At 40.8% G+C, this 12,299-nt stretch overlaps 1 protein-coding gene across 3 annotated transcripts in view; it reads left to right on the top strand.

Annotated features, from left to right (window-relative positions):
* The first annotated feature begins 3,613 nt into the window (after nucleotides 1-3,613).
* The window catches only part of RNF220 (ring finger protein 220), a 341,743-nt gene continuing 333,057 nt past the window's right edge, over nucleotides 3,614-12,299 (top strand). For 2 of the 3 annotated variants that reach the window (XM_066622879.1, XM_066622878.1), the window contains exon 1: nucleotides 3,629-4,253. In XM_066622879.1, coding sequence (XP_066478976.1) covers nucleotides 3,629-4,253 — 625 coding nt within the window. Of the gene's footprint in view, nucleotides 4,254-12,299 lie in introns of all 3 variants that reach the window. The other variant, XM_066622880.1, reaches the window with a different exon arrangement.

Raw genomic sequence — 12,299 nt, 5'->3', positions numbered from 1 at the left:
AGTTTGTTACAGGAAAAACGCTATCACATGTTTTAGGGCTTTGAGTTCTGTATTTTAAGACAGATTTTGCACTGATTAGCAAGTGAGTTTTCCACCTGCAGCTTGGGACCAGCACTGTTTTATCCCCTTGAATGCTGACTAAGAGAATGCACGGTCAGTTCTGCGTTATCTTAGCTTGGCTTCCTTTTAGTTGACTCTTTATTTAGGTAGCTAAAATACGATTATAATAATTAATAAACAAAGGTACCAAAAGCTAAGTTAGGCAGAGATATTAAATCTCCATGGCTGATGGCTGATACTAGATGTAGTGGTTATGGATGAAGACTGAAGCATTTCGTTTTGTTTCTCTTGGTCTTACCACTTTGCATTTGGTAATAGGTGAAAATAATGGATGGCGTTTGTAGGCCTAAAAAAGGAGGCTTTTTTGTATCCATGAAACAAAGTGGTGATTTTTGAAATGTAAGAAAGCAAGATATGTTTTTTGTGAGCTCATCTAACTCAGATACCCAGTGGACAGTTTATGGAGTTTCATAGATTTATCTCCACCCCCTTGGCCTCCTCCACTCCTTGTTTAGTTAATTCAACAAAGACTTTTTGCAATCTGTTTGGAGTTTGTCTGATGCCGTGGAAAAGTATCTGCTGATTTATTTGGTTGCTTTTCGATTTCTGTCGCTGGACCGTCTTTTCTCTTCCTTTCAGCAAGGATGTCAGCTGTTATTACTTCCTATTGATCCCTTTGCAAAGTGAGAAGTGAACTAAAATTAATGTCAATTCCACTGCTTGGATCAATAGCTGGAGTTATTTTAATCTGGATTTGCACAGGGTGCTAAATTAAAAAAATCAGCATAGAGGCAAAAAAGTAACAGTTACTTACTTTGGCTCTGCCCGCTCCCTTCCATTCACCCAAATGTTTCATCAGGCTGGTTATCCTGCAATCCATATTTTTTTAATTAAGCAGGTCAGTTAGTTTTCTTATTTTGGGTTCCATATTTAAAAACCAATGACATTTTGACATTGGGAGTGTATTAACTATAGATTTTCATAATGACTGCACTTGCCGCAGCCTCATCTGTACATGTTTCTAATGATGGTAGCAATAGGGAATAATAGTATGAGATGGAGGGATGGCGGCTAGAAGGTAAAAGCCAAGGAGAAAAAGAAAAAGAATGCAGGAGTTAAAAAAAAAATTAAACTTGGTCTGGTGCAATATTGTAATATGTTGATTTATTCTCTATGTGATGAAGCTTGCAAACGAATAAGGTGGTTGGAGTGATTCACGGTATCCTACAAGGAGTGTCAAGTGTGGCTTCCAGATTACTAATTTATGAAATACATTTAACGTAATGAGGTGACAGTGCAAGTAAAAATAGAAAAGCAGGCACAAGAGACATCAGCAGTGTGCTCTCACCCTCCCCTCCCTTATTTAAATCTTAGAGAACCATGATCTTCAACAAATTTCACAGTTCAATTTAAATATTAATAGTATATTTTTGAGGGTGTTTTTTTTTTGCCTTAAAAATAACTGAATATAAATATCCAGATTTCTCCCCCTTCAACTTACCAAAGACTTCAATTTTTAGTTTGGAATCTCTTGAATTTTGATAAATCAATTGTGCAGAAAGAAGCAAGAAAAGATCACCTGAAAGAGTTCTGGTCAGGCTGCCCTTGCCATCTCTCGGTTCACAGTTAGAACTTGATAGAAAGTTATTTAAAATTTGGAAGAGACTGAACTTAGTTAATGGGAGATCGATAAGCTGGTAATTTAGCACTGATCTGTATCAGGAAGGGAGCCAAATGAGGAAGAGAGAGATGATGCCCACTCATCTTCACACTTAATAACAGTCACTGAACATTTGGATACAGGATGGGAGGAAAGGACATGTTATTGCTGGACTGCGTGAAAGGCACAGCCAGGATTCCATAGAGTTTGTTAACCTAGGCTTGCTCATTCACAGAATACAAAAGCCACTCCATTAGAAAAGAGACTCTTTCAGTAAGTTTTATTTGCTATGTCTGACCTTCTGGAGCGAACAGGCACATTTTGTAACAGCTTTTTTATTATATGATTTTTTTGTGGCCTTTTGAGTGCCGCAAGGCTAGTATATTGTTTTAGAGTAACAGTCCTCGTATATTAAAACGGATTGTGGTATTCTGAATGGTTGGGAGTAGCAGTTTAGAAGAAAGGGTGCTAGGCAAGTTTTGAAGTGGGGTGGTGGTGAAGGGATTTCTGATTTAAACTCTGAAGGGTTTAGAAGAAGATTATTTTCTCATTTATACATATATGCAAATATGCATGACTGTAACTTTTTGGGGGGGAGTTTTGTTTTGCAGTGTACTACTGGGAATTTATATATAGTTTCAAAGGAAAAGCTGCCCAAGAAATTTTGTTAACTTTTTTCTCTAAATGTTAATGGAGTATCCAGGACAGTTTACAAACCTACTTAAGCACGAGCAAATTAGGAAGTAAGATTACTGATCCGTTTTGTGCCATTCTTGACCTGAAAAGCAGATGCTTTTGAGAGATCGGATGGCACAGGCACCCATTATGATTTTAAATATTGTCAGAGATGCCAAGTTCTTTCGTGATGGAGTTTCCTTAAAAACATACACAAAGGAATGACATGGAGAATATTCAAAAATATATAAAGTGAGCGCATCATTTATTTCTGCATACACCACTGAGGGTAACATAAAATCCATAACCTAGGTATGTTTTTGCACTGGCATCCAGTGCATGCATCCCTCTAGAAAGACATTTATGTTTTCTAGTTCACATAAATTCTTATAGAAATGTACATTTGTAAATTGCGAGTAATAATGCCTCATTTTCTAGTAATTAGTTTTACTTATGACACCTAAGTTTCCCACCCCAGGTTTTCACATTCCAAGATGTCTTTTTTCTTATGGTATTTTTATTTGGTGTCAGTTAGGTCATTAATGTTTTATTTCATTTGCTCATCCACATGGCACTTTGCAAGGAATCAGATGCACTTGTTCAGAGCATTTGATCCTCATTGACCTCGTTTTCCTTGATCTAAACCTGCAGTGGTTCCTCACCCATCAGTAAGGTTGATGGAGAGGATAGTGAGGATCTGTCTGCATGAGCAACAATATACCAGTGTGGTCTTCTGCCATATTTAATCTACTTTTGAGAGGGCATAATCCTAACCAGGTCTACTCAGAAGTAAGTCCTATTTTGTTCAATGGGGCTTAGTCTCAGGAAAGTGTGGTTAGGATTGCAGCCTAAGTTTGTTAATGTTAGGTCTGGTGCTAAACTGAACTTTAGCTGAACGGGAAGCAGAAGAAATACATGTGCAGACACACCCTTAGAGGGAGACAGAGGCCCTTCACTTATTTGTGAGCTTGCTTGTTGGTTTCCTAAATGAGAAAATGAGGAGTTTTGGTTCTGACTTGAGCACTTTGTTTTTTTGCTGCATAAAGGACAGCCAGTGGCCAAAGATGAACTGACACCTTCTGTATTTTTTTTTCTTTTTCCTTATTTTCTTCACAGCTTTGGGATGGTGATGAGGCACCAGTAAGATTCCCCAACTTTACAGCCAGACATTGCTTTGCTTTCCATCCAGGGAAGACCATTTCCCCTGTGGCCCTGTCAAGGAAAGAGATTCCGATGGACTTACACCGGGCAGCCTTCAAGATGGAAAACTCCTCCTACCTTCCCAATCCTCTGGCATCTCCAGCCCTGATGGTTCTTGCTTCCACTGCTGAAGCCAGTCGTGATGCTTCCATCCCTTGCCAGCAACCAAGGCCCTTTGGCGTCCCTGTGTCGGTGGACAAAGATGTGCACATCCCATTCACCAATGGCTCCTATACTTTTGCCTCCATGTATCACCGACAAGGTGGGGTGCCAGGAGCATTCACCAACCGTGATTTCCCACCTTCCTTGCTGCATCTCCACCCCCAGTTTGCTCCCCCCAATCTGGACTGCACCCCTATCAGCATGCTGAACCACAGTGGCGTTGGGGCCTTCCGTCCCTTTGCCTCCACTGAAGACAGGGAGAGTTACCAGTCGGCTTTTACACCTGCCAAACGCCTGAAGAACTGCCATGATACTGACTCTCCCCACCTTCGCTTCTCAGATGCTGATGGCAAGGAGTATGAGTTTGGAGCCCAGCTCCCATCTAGCTCCCCTGGCTCCCTCAAAGTTGATGACACGGGGAAAAAGATCTTTGCTGTCTCTGGCCTCATTTCAGACCGTGAGACTTCATCCAGCCCTGAGGACAGAAATGATAGATGTAAGTATCTCAACTTTGTCTAGCTGGCCTGTTGAAATGTTCAACAGGTGTGTTCTATAATGCGAGGAGGCATTAAAGAAGCACATAACACTTGTGGTCCTGTTTTTCTTTAAACAGTGTTGATAGATTTCAGAGGGAGGTGGACTGACAGGAACCTCTGCAAAGAAGTTGTTGTTTTCATGCAAGAATAGGGTACTGGACCACAGAAAGTTGCCAGCACTCTGGAAAGAGAAGAGAGATTCTATACTGTGAATGCGCTGAACAGTATCCCTCTGTAGATGCCCAGCAACATTTGTTTCAAGAGGCTTTTTTCCCATATGAGGAGTATTTCCCTGCTTTGGTATTATACCTTCTTCCCCTGACCTCTTTCATCACATCTGCCTCTTTTTGTAACCATTGCACCAGGATCTGGTTCTCAGATCAGTCTGTAGCTATAACTATTGGATACTTAATGTAAACTAGCTTCAACCTTATCATAGAAGCAGAGAAAGAAAGAGATGCTGTTAGGAAGTTGAAGACCCTGCCCTCTTCTATCCCAAACTGTTAGAGATGTTTTCTGTAAATTTGGCCATGAAATAGTCTTTCACAGACCAATAATTAAGATGGTCAGTAGTCTGTATGAGGTTTCCTGTAGGAATAGTGCCTGTTGCGGCAGTCTTTTCCACCCCACATATAACCCCCTTTCTCATATAGTGTCATGTGATGCCCAGTGGCATCATATGGTACTCCATCTAAGAAACTTAAGATATAGCTATGTTTGGCTGGTGCTGGTCACCTCCAAAATTAAGCTTAGATTCTGAGCTGAGTTTTTTCATCATGTGGGTCCCTTTGTTCTAGCTTGTGGAGTCTTGCCCCATTTCTTTCCCCTTCCCTGTCTTCTCCTTTTTTTGTTGGGTGTGGGAAGAAGCAATGATTTTTTAAAAAGCTGCAGTGCAGCTTCCCATTTTCCCCTTGGATACCATTTTTCTTCTTCTCCTTTATGATGCCAAGGAGAGTAATAGAGACGTTGTTGCGCTCTCTCCCCTGTCGGTGCTGCTTCCTCGGGCTGTCTCCTTGAATTAGGCACTGTGTTAACTTCCCAGTGCTACGAGGCATCTGCCGAAAGCCCGCGTACCTTGTCAATAAAAGTCACCATAAAATCAACCTGCCTTGTAAATCCATCGCTCTTTGGTTTTGAAATATGCCATGAGTGTGTCTTTTATGTCAACGTTTGTAAGTGTGGAATGATTCCCTCTTGAAGTCAGAAGCTACATGTTGCACTACAGATGTGCTCTCTTTCCCTAGTGTGGCTTAAGCTGTGTTAGAACTACTTGCGTGTGTGTGTGTGGGTTTTTCTTTTTTGTCTTTGATACCTGAGTGCAGTATTTGAAAGCGTATGTGTGGGTGGGTGTGAAATAGAGGAAAAATATTAATCGGAGTTGAAGGAAAGGAGAAATGGGATTGTCCATTACTAAAAATAACGTAGGCTGGTGGTTTATGGTGACCTCAATTATAAGTCTAACCTGTCCGTAGGAACTTGCTCAGAACATGCATGTTGGAAAATCACGTTGTATTCACTGATTAAATATGTTTAGAATGCAATGAATGTTGTATTCATAATTCCTGTCAGAAGATGGTCTAAGGAGTAAGTTCTTTGTATTAATAATCGGACAACATGTAGAAACAGGGTGGGATGATGGGTATGTACACATATTTACGTGCACACATGCAGCACATGCACACATGTCTCTGGTCCTTCAGTCAGAAGGATTTGATCTTCCTTTTCCTGACTTTTCTCTTAGAAGTTCTGATTTATCAGGGAGAAAATAGGTGAATGTCATAAAAGCATCCTGCACAACAGAGAACAAGAGCTTCTTTTGAGAGTTTTGGAAACAGATATTGTAGTATGAAAGGCAGAATCAAAAATATGCAGATGGTTTTGAAACATATCAAGATACAGAAAAATGCATTTCTCAATTTTCCTTTCATTGCTTTGAAAAAGTAAATTGGTTTTATTTTATAGTGCTTTCATGGGAGTAAAACAAAAGCTGACTTAAGCTGCAATCCTATCCATGCTTACCTGGGAGTAAGCCCCACTGACTATTATGGGGCATAATTCTGAGTAGACATGCATAGGATTGGGCTCTAAGTGCCCAATAGGCTTGGATAAAGTATAAAATGTTTGGAGATTTGGGGACTAAATAGACACTTAAGTAGTTAAAACTTTAACACAGTCAAGGATTTTAGGAGCATTTGATTATTGTAATGTCACCTGTGTATGTGCATGTGTGTATGTATGTGATTACGTAGTTGAAACTAATTATGACCTTCAAATACCCTTGGTGTATTTAGGCATGATTTCATAGAATATATATTTTGCGGCATTTCACTTACTTGGACATGAACGTACTGCGTGTTCAGTGTGTGAAAGATTCTTTGTTGGCAGTTTCTAGAATGGGTCTGAAGGCTAACGTAGCTTTCTAGTGTCTCTGTGGTCTCAGACAGAAGCGGAGGCATACATGCATATTTGCATGTATGTAAATGTGTCCTTATGGGCTTTTATAAATACCTGGTCAGTGACCCCTAAGAAGCTGTCTCCATTTTCTTGTTCAAACAGCATATACAAACCATTCTGTGAAACAAGGATCCTTTCACTACCACCCTAATGTACATTGCAGAGAAATGGTTGTGTAGACAGGCTGGTCGGCAAAAGTGTATTGACGGGTGTAGTAAAATCCATCAGATCAGCACAGCCTTTATGCCTCCAATAGACACCCTACAGAATTGCAGGGCTCTACTGTTTATTTGTATTATACCAAATACTGCAGTGGAATCAGACCACATGACGGGTGAATAACTTTAATTGCAACACATAACGTTACTTGTGCCGTCACCAACAGACAATATTCCCTTTTTTATTTGTTTCTTGTAATGTCAAAGTTGGGTTTCTCACTAACTGATTCCTTTCATTTTAAGACAAGAAATGCAACCCGTTGCTTTAAACTTTCTGCCATTTTTTAAAAACAGAAATGCTATCTGAGGTATTCTTTGATACTAACAGGACTCAATGAAGGAGAAAAGTATGTTTGTATACAGATATATATTCTGGTGTCTCATTTTATTAAATACAAAAGTTATATTCTGTACGCTTATATTCCCATGAGGCTAGATTCTAATCTCTGCTCATTAGTGGTATAAATCTGGATTGGCATAACAGGGTTTCTGCCTCCAGAATATTAGTACTATTTCACGCTCATGATATTATGTTGTTAGTTGTGATGAATGATGGATTTCACTTTGGAGTGAATATGTTACAGAGGCAAAATTGTATCTCAAGTTACAAAATGGGCATAACTTAAGTGGGGTGGGAGGAAAAGCACATGCCTGTAGCATGTATCTGCTGATGCTTGTTTGGATTCTGCTTTTGCGGTTTCCTTCTTGGAAAGAGTTTATCAGTGCCTTGGCAAAAGTTCCTCTTTGGATCCTGGTTCCTATGGTTCTGGGAATGAGAGCACTGCCCACAGGATTTGCGCATGAAGGATATGCAGGATTTAGGATCATTTGTTATGACAAACATTGTCTCAGGTAGCTGATGTTCATTGAGAACATTAATGATGTTTGGGGAATGCTACTTACACTGTGTGTGGAATGCTTCTTATACAGGCATCGATGGATGCATTTCATGGGGTTCTTCAAGTAAATGTATCCTCATTAGTGTGGAAGTTTCCAGCAGGAGTGAATATAAATGCTGTGTCCCTGTGTGACAGGTATCTATACCTCCCTTTAGAAAAAACAAAAAAATAAATCCTCCTTTATCCTCTGTTTTTTTTAAAATAAATTGTCCTGACTGCTGCTCCCCACAGACCAGTTGCCGCAGCATTTCCTCTCAACAGAGGGAACTTGTAGATGGGCCCCCAATAGCACCTGGAGCATGCAGAACAAATTTTCCTGCTGGGCAAAACCACTTGGTTGCTGTAATTCTGTTTATTTAGAAGAACTCTAGAACATGTTGTCTTCTGTACCCCAATTAATTACACTATTTAGTCTACAAATGGTACTTCTTACAGTGTCTCTGGTTCACTTCTCCTCTTTTCTGTGGCTATGCCCTTACACTTCAGTCTTTTGTCAAAGGAGCAGGCTCTCCTTTATCAAAGTTTGAGCCTTGTTTTCCACATCTGTAATGTGGGTCACAGTTGCATTCCTTTTATTAGGTCTGAGAATTGTGTGAGTTCATTTTCATGGTCTCTTCTGGAATCCCTGCTTGTTTCTAGCAATTTACCAACAGCAGGCTTTCCCCCCCATGTCCCTTAGTGAACCGTGTAAACAAACAACCAGTGTAGGTGAGAGGGATGGGGAAGACTGACTGAGGCAACATCAGTTTGTTGCTACTTCAGTTTCTCCTCACAATTTTGCATCACTGTAGGGGGTGAACTTTTTGTTTGGCCTTAGAATTTGGACTGCTTTTGAAGATCACTTCAGCAGCTTGTGGTGTTGCAGCTAATGAATGGAAACATCTGAGAACAAGTCAAGGCACTGTTCTGCTTAAGCACCAAACAGGAATTATTAATAATGTATTAATTCCTGGTTTTCATTTTCTCTTAACGTATTATATAACTGCGGCACAAACAATAGACTGAAGTTTTACCTCAGCTCTGGTTTACCCCAGCAGAGCACATGCTGTTCAGGTGCTTATACACTATGGTTTATATTAAGGTGGTGTGTGCGTCTGTGTTTCATTTGCACAATGTAGATTTGAGGTTTGTTTTAGTTCTCTGCTGTGTACTGAAAGCTTTTTCCATGATTACATGACACTCTTTAGGTGTATTAAATTATAGGCTGGAAGGAAAGTAAAAATGATGTTTCCAACAGCTATTGGACAACATCTTTGATCGGGATCATTTACAAGCCTAGAAAAAATAAAGCAAGCAGAGGAGCTAAATTTCTAAAGTGTGCATGTGAGCAAGCTGTAGGGGAGTGACATCCAGATTGCAGATACAGAGAAAGACAGTCTCCAAGGGCCAGGTTTGATATCTGTTACACTAGTGCGAATGAACCAGTGAATTTCAGTACTCTTTCCTGATTAGCACTGGCTTGTCGGGACTCCAATGGAGCACTCAGGCATTCTCTTTCCCACACCTTCAATACTGTATTTTGGCTACCCTTTCCCTTTCCTCCCCCTCAGCAAACTGTTGCCGAGACTCCTTGTCATGTTGCTCTGTTTAATTGTCTTGCTGGAATAAAGAAGCGTTTGGGCCGTTAAAGTGGCAGAGGGCTGGGTGTGAGCTGCTCTAGTTTTGCCGGCTGCAGGACCATCTGGCTCTGGCTCGTATCCGCTGGTCTCCAGCTTCTCTTTCTCTTTATGTTAGCTGGGGCTATCTTGCACACTTGGAATGCCTAATCACCATGGTGAGAAGATGGGCCTTGCTGCCTGCCCCTTCCCATCAATTGTCATGCAGAACTGATCGGGAGGACCATTTTCTTTGCGGCAGTCGCTTGCCCGTCTTTGCCTGGCTCTTGGCAGAAGGACGGCTTTTAATTGATCATTTGTGGGGGAGGGCCAGGGTTGTTTGAGCCTCTGAAATGTTTCCCCACACAGTCCCTACCACCCGGCCAGATTTCTCATTTGTTGGGAGATGGTGGTGATTTAGCTGTGCCTTCATCTTCCTTTTGGACTCCTGCTTGTTGCTGTTTTATGGGGAACTCTGAGGGGCTTGTAACTGTGGCTCCAAGGAGCACTGAGCAAGATATAAACATCGTGTTTATCTGTCCACAACTGGGAAGGAGGGCACATATGGGCACTAAATGTTTATTGTCCTTTCCACTGAGCGTTTGTGTTTGTATTTGCATGAATGCTTATGGATTTATTATCTGTGGGCAGGATGAGTTAATCTCGCTTTCTTCATGAACAAATCTAGCCCTGTCTCACCATCCTAAGAGCAGACTCCCAAACCTGGTGGCAGAATCCTGCTCTTCAACAGAGATTTTGTTAAAATACAAACTTGACCGAAGCTTTCTGTTTTATAAAGTTCTAAAGTTAAGGAGTGCAGGAAGGAAAATTCTTCTTGAGATTACAGAACCCTAGAAGTGAGGAATCACCAGTTGTGTTCTCATGGATCATGTTTCATGCCTCAGTTTCTTTATGCGTAAAAATAGGGATAATGACCTCCAGCACTGGTCAGCAGGGTTGGCCCTGTGATTAGACAGGGTGCCTCAGGTGGCAAATTTAGGGTTTCCACTAGATGACAGTGAATTGTCATTTAGTTTTTTAACTTTATTTTACACCTTGTTATTACACCTCTGTCTGTAGAGGTGGGGAGGTGGTACTATTGATTTTTTACCTCAGATTTAAAATATCTTGGATTGTCTCCACTTATCAGCTCTGACAAACTTGACTACTGGACACTAATAAGTATTGTTAAGATAACATAAATAGAAGAATATGATGAACCTATAAATTGTGTAAACTAAGGGGTGAGTTCACCTAAGCAACTGAGGACTGGCCATGCAATTCAGACATGTCATTACCCACCAGTAAATTAGTAAGTAAATAAATAAGTAAACAAACAACCATTCCAAGGTAGCTACCTTATAAAAGTCACTATTCAGCTGTTTATTTGAATCTATGTTGAACGTTGTACTGCAATTGCTGAAGTAAAAAAATGCAGTGTGCAAGCCGTCAGTGACAGAATCCTCCTTCGTCTTATTGTATTGTTGTTTACTTAATAAAATGCAGAATTCAGTCACCTTCAGCAAGATTTATTGTAATTATAGAATTTATTTATATATTTTGCTTTTAATCTTCTAAACCCTAAAAGCTATTGGTACGTATAAGGACACAAAATCTATATAAAATGGTTAGTTTAAAAAATGAAACAAAAGTTCTTTTGAGACAACCAATTAACAATATTGTAAATGCACACTTATTATTTATTTGTTGCAAGGCGTTCAAAGTAATATTTGAACTTCCCTTAAAAGTAATATTCCTGTTTAGGGGATATTGCACTTTCCTTGCACATAAACTACAATTTTGTCTTAGAAAACATGCTGCTTTCCTCATGTGGTACACCTGTTGCAGTTGTGAGTTTAATCTGGAATGTGGTTGTATGAGTGTAAAACACCTACTGGACATTGTCAGTGACATCCCTAGCAATGAGTGACATACCTTCCAGCCCTATTTAAAATGTGGTAAGGCCACACCTGGAGTATTGTGTCCAGTTCTGGTCGCCGTATCTCAAAAAAGACATAGTGGAAATGGAAAAGGTGCAAAAAAGAGTGACTAAGATGATTACGGGCCTGGGGCACCTTCCTTATGAGGAAAGGCTACGGCGTGCCTCTTCAGCCTAGAAAAGACGCGCCTGAGGGGGGACATGATTGAGACATACAAAATTATGCAGGGGATGGACAGAGTGGATAGAGAGATGCTCTTTACACTCTCACATAACACCAGAACCAGGGGACATCCACTAAAATTGAGTGTTGGGAGAGTTAGAACAGACAAAAGAAAATATTTCTTTACTCAGCATGTGGTTGGTCTGTGGAACTCCTTTCCACAGGATGTGGTGATGGCATCTGGCCTGGATGCCTTTAAAAGGGGATTGGAAACGTTTCTGCAGGAAAAATCCATTACAGGGTACAAGCCATGATGTGTATGTGCAACCTCCTGATTTTAGAAGTGGGCTATGTCAGAATGCCAGATGCAAGGGAGGGCACCAGGATGAGGTCTCTTGTTATCTGGTGTGCTCCCTGGGGCATTTGGTTTGCCGCTGTGAGATACAGGAAGCAGGACTAGATGGGCCTATGACCTGATCCAGTGAGGCTGTTCTTATGTTCTTAAAAGCATATTATATGGAAAAGCATGGTCACTGTCCCTACAGCAAGATTATCATCCATCTATTATGTGAGGACAGCATACTGTGGGCCCAATCCTATCCAACTTTCCAGCACTGGTGCAACTACAATGCAGCCCCCAGATAAGGGAACAAATGTTCCCATACAGGAGACCTCTGTGAATGCCTCCCCACCACAGGATACAGTACCCCATTGGAACAGTTGCACCAGCACTGGAAA

The sequence above is a fragment of the Tiliqua scincoides genome, chromosome 4 (genome assembly GCF_035046505.1).
Source record: "Tiliqua scincoides isolate rTilSci1 chromosome 4, rTilSci1.hap2, whole genome shotgun sequence".
In the NCBI taxonomy this organism is placed as follows: Eukaryota; Metazoa; Chordata; class Lepidosauria; order Squamata; family Scincidae; genus Tiliqua; species Tiliqua scincoides.
This window is presented reverse-complemented; position numbering and strand designations above follow the sequence as displayed.